At 40.1% G+C, this 18160-nt stretch overlaps 1 protein-coding gene across 1 annotated transcript in view; it reads right to left on the bottom strand.

Moving 5' to 3' along the window:
- The window catches only part of LOC128617851 (A disintegrin and metalloproteinase with thrombospondin motifs 20), a 101685-nt gene extending 87591 nt beyond the window's left edge, over positions 1 to 14094 (bottom strand). Inside the window, exons 1-3 of the mRNA XM_053641036.1 lie at positions 13694 to 14094; positions 13096 to 13445; positions 4451 to 4613 (exon numbers count right to left, since the gene is read on the bottom strand). Of these exons, the coding sequence (XP_053497011.1) occupies positions 4451 to 4613; positions 13096 to 13445; positions 13694 to 13784 (604 nt within the window). The 5' untranslated portion in view covers positions 13785 to 14094. The remainder of the gene's footprint in view (positions 1 to 4450; positions 4614 to 13095; positions 13446 to 13693) is intronic.
- Positions 14095 to 18160: the final 4066 nt, after the last annotated feature.

Here is an 18160-nt window from a genome sequence, read left to right as displayed (position 1 = left end):
CTGTTATGTGTCATTTGATTGAGTGTAACATCTCTATTAATAGACACTGTTTCAAAGAGGATCAAATGTTTACTTGTCCAAAATGTCAAAAAAACAACAATTTCCATGGGGTGTACTTATTTTTCACCTGACAGTAAGTGAATTTCCCTGTTTCTAGCTTTTCCCCAGACAGTTCACTGCAGCAAAATTAACCAAATGGTGGCCCAGGAGGTCTCAGGAGTGCATTTGTTTAATTCTGGCTAATCTTCTGACCAGTGATTTGTTGCTAAGACCATTAAAAGCTTAATATTTAAATTTTAATGTTTTTATATTCCATTTTGGGCCCAGGAGTATAGACAAAAAATCAAAAATATAATCAAACTCTAGTGTAGTTTGTTAGGAAATCTACATATCATGATAAATATCATGCATTGCAGAAATGAGATAATGATACAATTCAAGTATTGTATTATGTACATAATACAATAACCTATGTAAAGGGAACAGTAATCACCAGTTTTTCATTTTGTTCTAACTGGTTTAAGAAAGTTATGCTGGTTACAACTTTTTATACACCAAGTAAAAATGCTATAATACTCAAATACTCAAATCTACAAAATACTGAGCAGAACACTTGCAAAACCCGCATTCAAAACAGAGGAATCCCTCAGTGCAGGTAATGTAACTGGTTTAACTCGTGTAAATAGCATGAACAAGGTCGTATAAAAGTTACAAGGGGTTAAGTTTAGAGTTGAAGGTTAAGCCGGAATTTGATCCTTTCCAAACAACAGAAGAGCCAATATAGACACATACATTTGAATTTTTTTGTTATGTTATTTTCCGTCAAAACCTGCATAAGACATTGTTTTTCCATTAGATGTTTCAACATAACATTAAAATAAGAAACAACAAAATTCATATATAATCTGTATTATCATTGCAAGCAAGCAAGTTGCGCTGCATTGTCAGACATTCTGATAAATTTGTCTCTCCCCTCTCTCGAAATGTCCCTCGCTTCTCTCTGTCTCCTCATCTCCTCTTCCATTCTGTCTCATGTCCCATCAGAAATCAGATGATGGAGAGCAACTCCGATTTAAGACAAGACTCCTTTCAAGGCCAACATAAAGAATGGAAGCATAGGCCATGAGATTACTGACCCTCACAATGGAAGCTTTGATTCACCTCTGCAACCTGCTGAGGACCGCTGAGGGGAGAGGAATCTGCACACTATAGACTCAGGTGCCTAAATCATTCACAGTAGAGATATTAGGACAAGAATTGTTCCAACATGTATTTGATACTGTAAGTTGCTTAAATGCTGTGATCTGTTAGTCAATTGTGAAAACATAAGAAACAGAGGTTTTTCAAAAGAAGGTAATTCAAGGACGAAAAAAAAAAACAATTAATTCAATAGCCAACTTAAAAGCTGTGCTTGCTCAATCCCATGTTTTGTTTGCCCAGAAATCTAATTCACTTTGCAAAAAAAAGTGATAGCTAATAAGCTGTAATGTACCAATAGCTAAGTGAAGTGCATTAGTACAGAGTAAGTGAAACAAATGAGTATATGATTGTTAACCTCTTGACAAAACATAATCAAGTCATTAGGAAACATTTCAGCGATGAGATGTACTGCTCCATACTCGCATCACACATGAACGTGCCCGTGGAGTCTGTGGAGCATATTTATCCATGAGGTGACTTTGCTTTGCAAGCCGGAGAGTTATATGAGAGCTATGCACTGAATTTTATTTTGCTTGGTTTTTTTTCAGTGTTTCTACAGTGTTTTCCTAACTCTGAAAAGATTGTCTGTCATGTGTGCATGCTAAATAATGCACTTAGTAAACATCATTCAGCAGGTTGCACATGGCTGACGTGTGTAGTGCAGCAGGCAGTGGGACTCGGAACGAGCTCATGCTATAGATAGAGCATCGAGGTGTGTCACACCATTGAAGCGCAGTATGTTTAAACATACGTAGCTACATGACAAATGGAAACTTTTGTTTTGCAAAAGTCAATGAGGAGTTGTTTTTATTTCTTTTTATGGTTGTTGAACCAGGCGGTTACAAAAAAAAAAAAAAAAAACAGCCACAAAATCTGTTTGTTCTGGGAGCCCTGGCTAGTGATGTTTTACAGTTTGTTTTCTGAACTACAGGGTGTCCCAAAAGTCTTTTCCCCAGATAGCCTTTAAGAATGCTTTGGACAAAAGAAGAACGTATTGAAAACATTTTCATGATTGGATCGGGAAGCTGTCTCAAGGGTGCAATGGACTTTAACAGGAAACATGGCGAGCACATCACACATGCCGCTGTTGCCAAACTGGGAGCCAAAGTTGGGATAGACGACTCCGTGTGTGTTTATAAAGAAATATCAATAATGTAGATGATGTTTTGTAAATAAAGTTACATTTTGCTAAAAATTGTTAATTTTCCTGCTGTATGGACACTTTTGGGACAATCTCTACAATAAGTTAAACTCAGTGATGGGCAGTGGTGGCTCAGTGGTTAAAGGTGCTGGGTTACTGATCAGAAGGTCAGGAGTTCAAGCCCCAGCACTGCCAAGCTTCCACTGTTGGGCCCTTGGGCAAGGCCCTTAACCCTAAATTGCTCAGTTGTATAAATGAGATAGATGTAAGTTGCTCTGGATAAGGGTGTCTGCTAAAATGCCATAAATGTAATCAGTGGACACAATGATGTGTAAGAGTTTACACTTTTAGTACTGGAATCATAAGCTGTGTCTCTCCAAAAAAGATTTGCAGCTGCTCAAAAACATCCTAACAGCATTCTGTACATCATATGAGAGTGTTAAATCCTAACCTAAGCAAATTCATTTCCAGTATCGTCACATACAGTAGAGTGACATGACAAAACATCATCGGATAAACATTTCCCAACACCATCCCTAATAGCTTATGATCTCAGATAGCCATACTGCGTTCAGGGTTTTAGCACTAATTAAAGACATAGATTAAACAGACTCTAAAAAAACTAATTTTCTTGTCCCTCATTTAAGACAAGCGATGAGGCATTTCCATATTTAGCTTTTGTTGGCTGAGGTTGGGTGGTGCATGCAGCGAGTATGCTGTCTGACTCACAAGTTTAAAGTGTCTGGCTCGAGTCGCTGGTACAGACTCGTGCAGGCACAGGCTTAGGGTGGTGCAGTGGGCAATGTGCTCACAAAGATAGGTGTAGAATGCTTACAACATTCCACGCAAAGCAATGATTCTCAATCACACTCGCGTGATCATTTCCAAACACGTGCTTTTGTTCGTGCAGACAGCGATAGCTGAGATCTTTGCTTTCTGGGAAGGTCAACCTGAGCAACGAGAACATGAAATACTCTTCAAAGACCATCTATCTCCAAATCTGCCAAGTGACTCCTGTTATCTGATAGTGGTGAGATCCACCACCTACAGCACTTTCAACTATAAGCACTCATCTCTTTTAATCCTTCTGCATTGTGTATCAGCTGCTTTTTAGTCGCTGGCAGCAGATCCTCTTTCTTTCATTTCGATGCACTTTGGACTATACCACACACTTAGACTTTACACTTGTGCAAAATGCAGGTTGCAGAAAACCTTATAAACATATAAAAGGTGAAGTGTGTTGACAGCAAAACAGCCACAGCCCTGGCCCATCAAAGAAGAGCTTATGTGAAGAAATTGGAGCCGTATGGTTCTATTCAGGCCGCATGTTTAAAAACCTTGGCAGAGCCAATCCAAACTGCCTGTACCACACACAGACTACTAGAAAGAAAAGGAAGGATATTAAGGAGGTATCAGCCTCACCCTCTGAGTCATTCAAACCACTCTCCGTTCCAGCGCACACAATGACCCCGAGCTGGGTACAATGGCTGAGCTCATACAACAAGCAAATCAAGCAGCCGACACACACAAGATTTATACAAGCTGGCATAAAGGCCGCCCACGAGGAGGACCGCCAGTGATCCTTTAGCCTTTCGTTGCATTCAACTTTGCAGGGTCACTCGTCTGAAGGAGGCATTGACACCACCATAAAAATTCTAATGAAATGGGAGGCTTTGGCTGGGATAGTAATTATACCCAGGTCCCTGTTTCGTTGTACATTACTGATTTTCTGCCTGGGGGGCTAATACTTAAGAAACAACATTGAAAACTACACGCCTTTAAGGGTCTGATTTGTTCTCGTTAAATGAAGAATTTCAACGACTTGACCCACAATGAAGGCTTTAATCCTCTCACTAAGACTCGTGCCAAAGTCCTAATATGTGAATATTTTAATATGCAGTTTGTTCGATTGTTCCTGTAAACTATCCAGGCAAAAGTCCAAGCTTTTTACATCAAAACATCACACTAATATCTTAAAGAATGCAAAGCTGAACTCCGTCTCCATAACAATGCGATAAACAAAGATACAGAGGGAATCATTTGAATAATAATAGAGCTAATCGAATACTTTCACTTGCTCCAATATGCATGGAACGCTTTAGTCATTACCTGATGAAGCACAAGGCTCAGATCTGTCGCTGTCTTGCTTATTCTTCCTCTCGTGTTTGTATACCAGATGAGGTTTGTTGTGTTCTTCCTCATAATCCTCCTCATCAGCTGTCATTAAAGGTTCGAGGAAGTATTCGCCACTGTGGGTTGTAAAAGTACCAATCTGCAGGAACGAATGAAAGAGCAACATTAGCGAAGAAATAAATATAATTCACTCATCAATCATTAATGCTTTAGACCAAATAAACGGACCTGTAGAGATCATGCCAATATTGTGCAGACATTCAATTACATCATATAGTGTTTAAAATTAAAATCCTTATAGTCATGGGTAATCCATGACTTTAGTGGAATATCAATTGGACATTAATGGAGATTAAAAGAAGTGAATCATATTGGGGCAGATTGTATGAAAGGTATTCCAAGAATTTAAATAAATGATGGAATATCTGAGATACCTTCCCATGCATCTAAGATATCACTGATAAGAACTGATTTGGTCAAATAACCAAATTTAGTAACTAAACTGTGATATGACAGATTAGAAAAAAAAAACTGTGTTTTCTGCAACGTTTGTTTGTGTGTCACAAGCAGAGAACATACACTGCACCAAAACAGCAATTCATTTTACATCACTGCCCCATTGACACATTGAACAATAATTCATTTCCAGTGAGGTCTGATAATATGTGGATCTGCTCTGTGATGGACTGGCATTCCATCCACTCCCACACACCCGATGTTCCCGGGATAGAAAGCGGGATACAAAAGATGAATGATTGAATGAATGATGAATGACGGTATGTGGGTTTCAAATATGAAATTGCTCATGGCTAGCATTGTGCTCTATGAATGACGTCACTAAAGCATTACTTGCAGGTGTAACAAGTATACACTGGGTATTTATTTTAGTGGACAAACAAAAATCATGCAAATACAAAAATCATTTTAGTTCCTCACTGCATTATTGAAGGCTAGGATTAAACCTCTTAAGTCTGTTCTTTAAAAAAATAATAATAATAAAGGTACACATGGAAACAATAACAGATATTTGATTAAATCATTAAATAAGGCTCACTGTAGGTATAAAACACACACACACACAAAAAAAAAACATGATTTCAATCATCCGAATAATGAGCAAAAGATTTCACTCTCTAGGGATAAGAGCCCTTCTGGGTGAAGAAAGCAATATTTTGTTGATATTGGTGATTTTTATATATATATATATGTGTGTGTGTGTGTGTTATATATGTGTTTCCCATGTAGAACATTCTAGATGTGTCGGGTGATTGCCTCAAGCAGTTGCTCCCCTCTGATTGTGTGAGACTTTAACAAGGACCATAAGTATCACTTCCACTTTGGTACAGTAGTTAATGAAGCTATTGATCCAAGGGAGCACACTAGTCTTAGACAGTGTCTTTATTTTGTTTTCTACAGTTTTCAGTCCCTTCAGTAAATAGTGAAAAAGAAGAATTTGGATTCAAGCCTCTCATTGACTCACACATCAACTATATTCTTGGATTCAATAGCTTAAGTGGGCATTTTGAACGAATTGAAGGAGCCACACTTCTGCATCACAGAAACATGGGCTTATACTTATTGCACACTATGGACTGTCGAAATCAGGCATCAACAACTCAGTACAGTTTGTTCCTTTTACTGCTCTGAGACACCTGATTAAACTCAGCACTTAATTACCAAGTTTAATTGGTGTGTTCAGCAATTAAATGAAACAATCTGTGCTGGACTCCAGGACTAAAGCTGATAACAACTCATAATTACTCAGTTCCAACACCAATAAGAACCCGAAAATGCCACGTGTTGACAGTTATTAATTAAATGTCATCTGGTTCTAAAATGTAGATCTGATTGAGAGAGATTTAATCAAATTAGGACTGAAATCCAGGAGTAAAGAGGAAAGAGGAATGGCATCAGAGTAAGTATGGTGGTGATGTTTACATAGTAATTTCGTTTGCTCACTCTAACAGGATTTTGTTCGTTTGAACACTGTCTCTCTGAGGATTATATCCACTCAGAGCAAAGACGGGGAATTCTGACAGGAGAACACATCCGGACACAGCCTTAGGGATGGAAAGATGACATAACTCAGCCGGGCACGTGCTGTAACAACACGTCCAGTCTGACACACCACTACACCATGGATACCGAGACACGCACATAAGTCAAGATTAAATCCAATAATACGTATGTTACAAAATGGGTTGTGTGTTTAATACAGCAAAGAAAGTAACTTAAAATATCTTATCATGCGCTTTTTTATTTTGGTCTGAAACCAGAAAAAACATCAGGTTATGTAGGATATTCTCTGTGAATATCCTACAGAAACAGAACAGTCATTTTTTTCCCATCGTGTTAACCTCAGAACAATGCTTCTTGTAGCATTCTTGTACTATCTGCCTGCTGTTATGAAAGACACTGTGTTCATGAAGGGTCATTTCACCAGCTTTAGAGATGACATTGCTACAAGAGGCGTGAATGGAGAACAAGAACTGGCACGGCATTATTGCCAGGGTATTTTTTCACAGGTTCTAGTTACAGGGTATCTCCTCGCTGAATAGCTGTGAGCATCTGCACACAAGGCCGTCAGAAAACAACTTGTAATTGGGGTTATTAAACCAATGTGAAGACAGGTACTGTCATCTGTGGTTTGAAAGAGACTGAAATGCTGCTGGAGAACTAGGTGACAACTAGATGAGCATTTGGTGAAGAATTCTGCAATTGCGCACATTGGTATTCAGACTGCAGAGATAACTACAGACTCACACGTTACTCAGCTACACCGAGCAGTGGGGTGGAGTGTCCCGAAAACAGAGGTGTGGCTGGGGTACACTTGTTTCTTGAGGCTAAATCAGTTTTTTGCACGACATTGGCTGAAGTGAGGATCACTATTATGTTCAGCTCCACTGTCTGACAGATTGATGTAAACACAATATGCTTATGCTGAAAATTATGGGCTGTTTTGGACTGTAAATAAACTCAACAACACTATGGAATATCATTCGAGGCCAATATTAAATAGAGAGAATATATAAATATGACACTATTAGTTAATAATAATATTGTCCACAAAGGGTGATGGGTTTTTTTCCACAAAGAGGAGGCTGCATCTTAATCCAAGACAATACTTATCTCGCTGAATTTTATATGAATAAAATTATAAACAAAAATAAAAACATTTTTAACTCGAGTTTGAAATTGGACAGTTAATGAAAACTGTAACCATTGCAGATAAGTGTATGGTCAGCTTATCCTTTAAACTGTGTGTGCATTTTCTTTAGAGTATTAACCAAAATATTGGTATTATTTTATTTGATTCCAAAAGGCGATTTAAAAAATGGCTTGCGTCATGTGCACAAGTTATTATTGCATGGCCTTGATTTAGTGTCCTGTGGTTGCACCTCTCAACACTAGATACAGAGTTCATGTCTAAACCTTAGCAAAATATCACGATGTGCTGGATCAAGTGCTGTTTTATAAGCTGCCGAATAATGAGGAAGTCCATCCATCCATCTTCTATACCGCTTTATCCTTTTCAGGGTCATGGGGAACCTGGAGCCTATCCCAGGGAGCATCAGGCACAAGGCGGGGTACACCCTGGACAGGGTGCCAATCCATCACAGGACACAATCACATACACATTGACACACTATGAACGCGCCAATCAACCTACCATGCATGTCTTTGGACTGGGGGAGGAAACCAGAGTAGCCGGAGGAAACTCCCGCAGCACGCGGAGAACATGCAAACTCCACACACACAGGGCCACGATGGGAATCGAACCCCACACCCTGGGTTTACATTACATTACAACATTTACATTACAACCACACCCTGGAGGCGTGAGGCGAACGTGCTAACCACTAAGCCACCGTGCGCCCAGGGTGGAAGTTGTGTTGTTAAATAAAAATAAAATTTGCAGTGAGTAATGAGATAATTACAACTAACTCATGCAGCAATATCTTGGCAAGATCCTAAACTCTGATTGGATGTTTATTGGAATGCTTGCTGTCATCTCATTTATATAACAACATAACTGACTTTCTTTTCATTTTTTGTTTTGTAAATTGTCTATTGCTTTTATTTTACTTTGTATTGCAGTTGACAAAAATGCTATCCGGTTCTTCATTTTTTACCCACCAGTTGTTGTTTTGTTCAGGTTTTAAAGCAAGTGCTTGTGTTTAAAAGCAGTGGTTGAGATGCTATTGTAAAACCCATGCCTCTGACACGTCTACTCAAGAAAAGTCTAGAAAAAAACTCCATGCAGGTAATTTTAATACTCCCAGTGGAAAATCAATTTAAGCATGTCTGTAACTCAACTCAAGCTTTTCTTACGTAAATATTAACATACATTTTGGACATAAGTAGCCAACTCGGAATAAGACCCAAGGTGTGTAAATACGTGAAAGTTGATTATTACCAATCCTTTTAGGTAAATACTCAGATGTAATACTAATGTTCCGAACTGACTTTGTCAGGGCTTTGCTAGGTTCAAATCCAAAATTTTATGATGAGTTTCAGTATAGCCCATCATCCATCTTTAGGAGCAACTTTTAAAAGAGATTTATCGGTCAGTGATACTTATCGGTCAATGATATCAGCAGGAGAATTCACATGTCGTGCTGCTGTTCAGGAACGAGTGCTGAAATGAAATGTTGAATGCAGCTTCTCCATTGTGGCCTTACTACAGTACTCTCTGTAGAGAATTTTAAATATAGCATAGGAGAATACCACAGTAAACAGAAAAAAAATCAGCACTTGCTAACTGAGGTTCTTTAGAGTAAATCCCCCATTGCAAAAAAGGGTGCTTTTTTCCACAGTGTTGGTGTTTGCATAAATATTCCTGTGCAGAAGTGACTGAAATATGGACAAATTATCTTATTACTGTATATTGCTATATCCCTACTGTTCTATAGTATATTGGCAGACAGGCGCTGACCTTTCTGCTTAATCAGACTCCTAAATGTTTCCTCCTGTGGGGCAGTTAGAGAACAATTCTCACAATTATCTTTCCAGAGTCCTCTAACCACATTGAGGTTTGCTTCGGCATCAATAAAACTCATGATGAAAGAAATGCATCATTCAATACCATATCCAGTATTATATGAGTACACATCCATCACAACAAATATAAGTCTGCACAGGTCTCTGTTTGGAGCTTTGCTTTACTACACAAAATAATACCACATTTGACACACAATCAGAACAGTAATGCTTATCTGAGAGACCAGTCCATCTACTCTAAAAAAGCTGAATGATGTATGGCCTATTGAAGCTCACCGGAGTTAAATGACTTGGGTTCTCTGTGGTACTGCCAATAGCACAGGGAATTCACACAGTTCCTATTTACCACTTTCTTCAGCGTGAGTAATCCCCTCACTAAGATAACTAATTAACGAATGGGCACATGCAAATTGGTCATTGAGGCACATTCTCAAAGGGAAAGATCAAAGAATGGGAAAGTACAACCATCACAGTGCCAGTTAACAGAAAGCTAGTGAACAGCATTTTAAATCCAGCAACTGGAGTAGCATAAATGAATGCTAAAAGAAGAAAATCCTGCAGTAACCCTGGACTGAACTTTTGGGTGTTCATGAAATTATTAATAAAAAAAAGTCAAAAAAAGAAGAGCGACTCTAACCCTAACAAATTCACTAAGGATGTCCTAACCATGATAAAGCAGGATTCACCTACGACCCTGACCATGATAAAGCAGTTAGTGTATTTTCAGTATTAATATATTAGGCCATACTCTGTAAAGAACATTTTGACACACAGTTACACAACTGATAATGGTATGATTCTTCTTCTCCTCACTTTCTTTACCTGGGGTTTGTATGGGCAAATCAGATGCTGATTGAGACTGATACCTTAAGATGTTATTTATACAAGGTCAGGGTGGTAGGTGAATCCTGCTTTATCATGGTCAGGGTCGTAGGTGAATCCTGCTTTATCATGGTCAGGGTCGTAGGTGAATCCTGCTTTATCATGGTCAGGGTCGTAGGTGAATCCTGCTTTATCATGGTCAGGGTCGTAGGTGAATCCTACTTTATCATGGTCAGGGTGGTAGGTGAATCCTGCTTTATCATGGTCAGGGTCGTAGTTGAATCCTGCTTTATCATGGTCAGGGTGAATCCAGAGCATGATAACGCATGAGGAAGGAGCACACTCTGGGATGGGATGCCAATCTATCACAGTGCTGGAGCAGGTGACTATCATAATTCATCAAATCACTCAAAGAAATATTGAATATCTTGAATATCTGGTCAGATCACCCAAGGCTCACATTTGCATAGTGACGCCTTTTCTCTACTGTAAAGGCCAATAACATAAAAATATGTGACAGACACATATTTTCATAAAACATATTGTTTCACATATTATGCAGCCCTATTCTATAGGCAGACGAATAGAAATAGCTGGTAGCCTACGCATTTTTCACTGTATTATGCAGGATAATGTTTGTCAGGGAAGTGTCAAACTACTGCCAGCTGGCAGATTCACAACAAGTAACCTGCTTCCCACTGCCAATATCCGGTATTTAGGTATCTATTTAATCATATCCCTATATCCTTTCAGCCCCACACAAAAGACCAGAGCAATCATTCACTGGACTCAGCTCTGGATTGTTCAGAGTAGACTTGATCTATTGGCACATGCACCAGCTGGGAGAAACCTGAGGAGGAAAGCGTTCCGCTTTGCGACATTATGAGCAGACCGGAAACGGTCAGCTGGGACACTGAGTGAATAAACGTTTTCTCATGAACATTGGAAAACAGGTTCACAGGGGTGTGGTCATACGGATGGCACAGGATGGCACCTACCAACCTTATAATCCCAAATACTACCCCAACGCAGACCTCTAATCACATCTCTGAGATGTCTATTGATGCCATTGCTGACCAGTCCCTCCAGGATTTTGTGATTTTGCGATCACAAAAATGAATGCAAAATCAAGCAAACTCAGCACTATTCTGAGGATTTTTCAAAATTTTCCGCAGCTTTTGGCCAAGACACGTCGTGTGACATCATCACAATATGCATTCATCCATCCATCCATCTTCTATACCGCTTAATCCTTTTCAGGGTCACGGGGGAACCTGGACTCTATCCCTGGGAGCATCGGGCACAAGGCGGGGTACACCCTGGACAGGGTGCCAATCCATCGCAGGGCACACAAACACATACACACACCCATTCATACACTACGGACACTTTGGACATGCCAATCAGCCTACCTTGGACTGGGGGGAAAACCAGAGTACCCAGAGGAATATGAACATGCAAACTCCGCACACACATGGCCACGGCGGGAATCGAACCCCCGACCCTGGAGGTGTGAGGCGAACGTGCTAACCACATGCATCGAACGTGAGTAAAGCTAAAAGGTCTCATTTACCAACAAACATCACTGCGAAAGGCAATTTCGCCAATTCAAGTAGTTTTCTGCAAAAAAAAAAAAAGCACAAAAAAACTCTGCAAATTGCATTGCAAATTTTGAAATAAGTACAGCAACATCAAGCAATTTTGGCCACAGCAATCACAAAATCCTGTACGGACTGGCTGACATCTAATGAGATGGCATTTTCATCTACCGCTTTTTCCTGGTCAGGATCCAGAGTCTATCCCGAGAACACTGGGTGTGAGGCGAGGACACACCCTGAATGAGTGGTTAGTCCATCGAGGCAGCATGCACACACACATCCACACACTCACTCTATTTGTACCTATGGCAATTTAGCACAGCCAGTTCACCTACTGGCATGTTTTTGAAAGGTGGGAGGAAACCGGAGAACCTGGAGGGAACTCCACACAGTAACCCAAGCTCAGAATCAATCCAGGGGCTTGCACCTGTGAGGTTGCAACACTACCTGCTGTACTACCCCACCACCCCAGTTTTAATACATCATATCTAACTATAATGATGTATTATATCATTATTATGTCCTATAGGCAACTATAAAGCAACTATAAAGCAACAACAAAGACACTACACTTTGCATTTTTGTCTTGTGTATAACCGTGGTGGAAAAAACAAACAAACAATACAAAAAACTCATAGTATGTGTAATGGTTTTAATGGTTATAATGGGAATTGTATTGGTTTTAATGGAAACTGTGGCACTCTACTGGTAATTTGTTGCCTTCTTATGGTGGCATGTTATGTCTAGTGGATACCATTAAGGACCAATTATGGTAATGGTAATGGTTTTAAGGGTTATACTGGGAATTGTATTGGTTTTAATGGAAACTGTGGAACTCTACTGGTAATTCGTTGCCTTCTTATGGTGGCATGTTATGTCTAGTGGATACCATTAAAGACCAATTATGGTAATGGTTTTAAGGGTTATACTGGGAATTGTATTGGTTTTAATGGAAATTGTCGGACTCTACTGGTAATTCGTTGCCTTCTTATGGTGGCATGTTACGTCTAGTGGATACCACTAAAGACTAATTATGGTAATGGTTTTAATGGTTAGCTGATGGTTTGTAATGGTGTCTGTAGTGGAAACCATTAGACTTTGTGTTATGGTTTCTATTGTTTGTTTTTTCAGCAGGGAAGTACATGGTGCCACCATGTAGTGCGTGTGTAAACCCGCAACGCCAGTTCCTGGGCTACTCACGAGGCCGGTGCACAGGCTGAAGACGGCGCGGTGCTGGCGTTGTCCATTAACGTGTCCTTGGAAGAAGCAGTGTCGCATGTCCCCGGGGTCGTGTCCTCGGCTCTCCGGCGCGCCCAGGTGCGTCACTGTGTAGGAGGGCGCGATGAAGGCCGCGTCGGCGCTCAGGTTGAGTTGAAAGCGCTCACCGAACGCCTCGATGCGGTAGTGCGCGCGCAGCGCCGCCGCCAGGTCCGTGTCAGCGCTCCTCCGCCTGCGCCGGTAGTGCCGCTGCTGCGGGAACGACTCCCCGAAATCGTTCACGCGTATCGGCGTCACTATTTCATACGCAGACAGCTGCCTGACGAAACTCTCTGAAACGTTAGAGATCATCACGGTGGACCTTCATTTAACGTTTGAACGTGATCTTCAGATTTAGCCAATAAGGCAAAGTCTGGATTTCCTAGAGCAGTTGCAGTAATCTAGGAATCTAGTTGAGTATTACAGTGATCTAGTTTTATTACATGCGTTATTATAACTCTAACTGACTTGTTGAAAATGCACAGTAATAAAGACTCTGACATCATGCATCACTCATTCATAAACTTTGTGAGAAGTCTACCTTGCTTCGGGTGCAGTCGGTGCATGTGCAAGCTCCAGGCGAGTCCAGCAAGGTGACACACGAGTCCCAGCAGCCAGGTTGCCAGCGGCATGGTTTTTCTCCGGGAAGCAGAAGCTGCTGCAGCCTCCTTCCTCCCCTCCACCGGCTTTCTGCTCTCCTTCTCCCGTCTTGTCAGCAGCGGCTCATGGGATTCTCGGCTCTCTTCTGCAACGCCAATGTTGCCGGGCGCGCGGGCCTCATGGCAAAGTCATACGGTACATCCGCGTCAGGCCTGGAAGTGCGAGCGGCGGCTATTCGGGGCGCGTTTCAGAGCTCGGTGTAGGCTGAGGGGTCAGTGCCAACTCGGCTGCTTTTCCTCGGCCATCCATAAGACACCCCCTACTCTCTAAGCGCTGCACGAAGTTCAGATCCTGGCCACGCCCACTCGGAACCGCTCAGCCAATCAGCAAGGCCTTGATTCAGCGGGTTGTCTGCTGCTGCTGCTGCTGCTTCTTCTTCTTCTTCACAGAGTAGAGCAGCAGAACTAATGGCCAGAAAGTTGGACTAGGCAGAGATCTTCAAAAACGCCAGCATTTTTATTGATCACTAATATTCACAAAATAACTGACAAGCAACACTGACATTTATAACACGCCATGCTCCTAAAAGTTTGTTGACACCTGATCATCACAGCCATTTGTGCTTAATGAACATCCAATTCCTTATTTATTCCCCTTTTGCTTTTATAATAACCTCCATTCTTCTGGGAAGGTTTTCCACTAGATTGGAGCATGGCTGTGGGGATTTGTGCTCATTCAGCCACAAGAGCATTAGTGAGATCAGGTATTGATTCCAGGGAGAGGTGTATCTACGGGGCAGGCAATTGCCTGGGGCCCCTCATACTGAGAGGGCCCCTGAGGGTGGATCATTTAAACAATCAGAATTTTTCATCTTCAAATAATGTGCAGCAACATCTCAGCAACCCAATTAAATGAGGCTCCTTTGCAGGGTGCGATCTTGTTTGAGGTTTGTTTATGCTTTTGCGCCACCCCGGTACTGTGTACTCTTGCTCTTAATACATGAATTAATACCAGGGGAGTTTTTTCTTTAGCCCCAAACAATTCTCCACTTGAAACGGTTTGTCACTACGTAACTGAACGCCAGTAAAAGACAGCCTGTAATTTTGTATCTTCAGTGAACAGAGTGTTGTATTTTATCTTCAGTGAACAGAGGCAACACCCATCAGACAGGGTTTACAGGAAAATACGTGGAAATACTCGTGTTAGTCAGTTAGTCAGTGTGAGGAAAAATGGATATAGCTTAGTTGTGCCTCCCCTTGGGTAGCGACACCAAACTAACCTAATCTCGTGTTAGATAGACAAAAAGTTTTATATTTTATCAGTCTAGTAGCCCTGCAAACATTGATAACCCCTGAGGCAAGTTTTATGATAAATCAAACTTTTTGACCAATTTTCACATGTTTTGTTCTCACATGCAAGAAATAAAAGCATGGAAGCAGTCTATTTAGAAGTACGTTTTTAAAAGTTTTTCGATGGACAAGAATCTGGGCTCAGCCCCGCATGATTAACAGCCCAGCTAACGCACCTGGTTAATACGTTAGTTAATATTTTAGCTAATATTAGTTTGCATTAGTTGAAGATGGACATTTAATTTCCTGACTGAGGTTTGATTTCTATTTGTAAAGCACACCATGAGGCTATAAAAAAGAAACACTTTATGTTCTGTTAGGTATGTTTTGACTACTCTTAAATATACATTGCATAATAATATCTGTAGGAGAATATGAAATATTTTGTTAAAATGTTTATATTTCACACGGGGAAGGGATACGGTTTTGAGACCGTGTTCAGCAATTGTAGGGTAGCTCCTTTCTTTATTCGCTTTTCTACATTCTTAGGATTGTTTTCAATAGAGAAATAAAGTCTTTGAAACACGCATCTGCTGCGATTCCTCCATGGAAGTAAAGGGTCACAGCATTATCTCTGGGTAACATAAAGACAACCTAACAGCATAAATGTGTCAGAAGGGCCCCAAGCATTTATTTTGCAGGGGGCCCCCAACTTAATCTAGGTTCGCCTCTGATGCCAGGTGAGGAGCCCTAGGAAGCAGTCAGGGTTAAAGTTCATCCCAAGGTTGAGGTCAGGGCTCTGTGCAGGCCACTCAGGTTCTTCCACTCCAACCTTGGCAAATCATGTGTTCATGGGCCCCTCTTTGTACACAGGAGTACTGTCATGCTGGAACATGTTTGAGTTCCAGTGAAGGGACATTGTAAATCTACAGTATACAGAGATGTCCTATACAATCATGTGCTTCTATCTTTGTGGCAACAGTTTGGGGACAGCTTACGTATGGGTTTAATGGTCAGGTGTCCACAAACTTTTGGCCATATTGTATACTTTAACATGGAATTTGTGTGACCAAATGTAGTTTATCTTGTGTAGTATTTGTTTATGAACATTTTTATTTTAGTAAGTTGTCTTGTAAGTTTTTCACATATGTCCAATTTAAGCCATATATTTTTGAGTATGTCTCCAAGTCAGTTTACATTTCAGGTAAACCTATCTTGTTTACCTACCTCATTTACTTCCTTATTTCTACCTTATTTATTCCCACAGTGGGAAAACTGTTACATACTTAAAATTCAATTCAACCCAATGTTGTTTTGTTACTGCGGTTGTTTCTTATAGACTACATAATGCACCAAAAATCATATTTCCTGGTTTGTTTATTTCAATTAATAAAATCACTGAATAAAAAAAAAAAAAACGTATGGAGATGTGCCTCCAAAGTTCTGGAATGATGTTTTCTAGAGATGGGATTAGGATAAACCTCTGGTAATGAGATGGGACAGTTAAAGGGACAGTTAAATGGGAAGGGGTGGTTCTAAAGTTAATTTCCGCATGGTCGTGTTATTGTTACTATGTTCATCTTTACTGGTAAAGAAAGCAGTATAAATATGGTAGAAGATTATTTTTAGGCACATGAAATCTATGAAATAAGACAATGCTCCAAAGTATGTAATAGTTCTCAGCTATTCTGAGACTTACAGATTTACAGAGCATATATCTGATATTTTCCAAATCTTTTGTCACAGGCTGAGAGTGTACATTTCCATACCCAGTGTTTATGCAGAAAACACTAAATGTCAGCTAATTGTGGTATTTGCTGCAGCTTTGGTTTCTCCAGGCCACTGTTATTCAGCATCATGCAGAGCCTCCTAATAATAAAGATGCCTATAGAGGCAGTAAATACAGTTTAATTTCTCACATGTGGAGCTCTTCGTTAAGAAAATGTTCAGAGATGCTTTAGGGGATTTTAACCCCATGATGTTCTTGATAATGAGTCAATGTCATAGTCTGATTTCAAGAGCTGTTGTGTATGGTAATGTTTATCATGACTGTTTATGACTGTCCACAAAGGACACAGTCTTTTATTTGCTACATATCGAAAATGTATTGCTAATTATTGTTTAGTTATATTGAAAGACTATCTATACAGCATTCCTAACTTTTAACTAGCAGGGCAAGAGGTGCATGAGCCAAAATTTAATGGCATTTACATGTAACTATCACTGTTTGGTGTTGTTTAAACTCTATGTGGTCCACATGTTGAGCTGCTTGTTTTCAAATTAAGAAGGAATGCCAAGCCTGGCGTCTTTTAGTCTTAGTACTGACATGATCCTCAGCAGGAACATGGGGTTAAGGTGAATTAGTCAGTCTTAAACTGGTCCATTTTTGTGTTTTGTTGAATGTTGAATTCTGATTTGGGGTGGGTTACATCGGCTAGTTCCAGCTGTAAAGTTTCTATTAATGCACTCATTCGAATACATTATCGTTTCTATAGTAACAACTTGCACAAGAACTTGATACGGTTGATGTGGTGCCATTTTCCGTGAGGAGATTTATTTAAGGTTTATTTAACATTTTTGGAAAGAGTCTCCAGTGTCAGCATTTTGTAACAGTCAGAGGTGAAGCTGTAACCTCAGGTTTTCAGACACGGGGAAGTCTTCAGAACAGAGGGCTTTGCGGTTTCTTAGTAACATGACAAGATGCATTCTTTTGGCTTATTAACTTTACAAGAGGGAGAGAAAAAAAGGCTGGTGAAGGAACAACTGTTTATAGCTACACGTGACAATATTTAACTTAACTATAAAGAATAAAGAGCATAATATATTCTTTAAATTATAAAAAAAAATTGTAATTGTTGGCAAATTGCTATGGTATATGAGAAATAAAACACTTTGGAATGTGTTATTATTGGAAAATAAGCATCTTTAGGGTTGTGCCTACATTTACATGGACATCAAATTCTGTTTAAGGTCTATATTTGGGTTGCAGCCATATTCGGAATACGATGTTTATATGTGTACAGGTATCGGAATATTCCTGTATATGGTTGTTGTAAGTATGCCAATCTACATGCCGATGTGCTTTTCCTTTCCTGCTGTTATTTCCTGGGAGATTCAAG

Source organism: Ictalurus furcatus, chromosome 14, assembly GCF_023375685.1.
Source record: "Ictalurus furcatus strain D&B chromosome 14, Billie_1.0, whole genome shotgun sequence".
NCBI lineage: Eukaryota > Metazoa > Chordata > Actinopteri > Siluriformes > Ictaluridae > Ictalurus > Ictalurus furcatus.
Note: the sequence above shows the minus strand (reverse complement) of the source record. Positions and strands in the feature narration are given on the sequence as shown.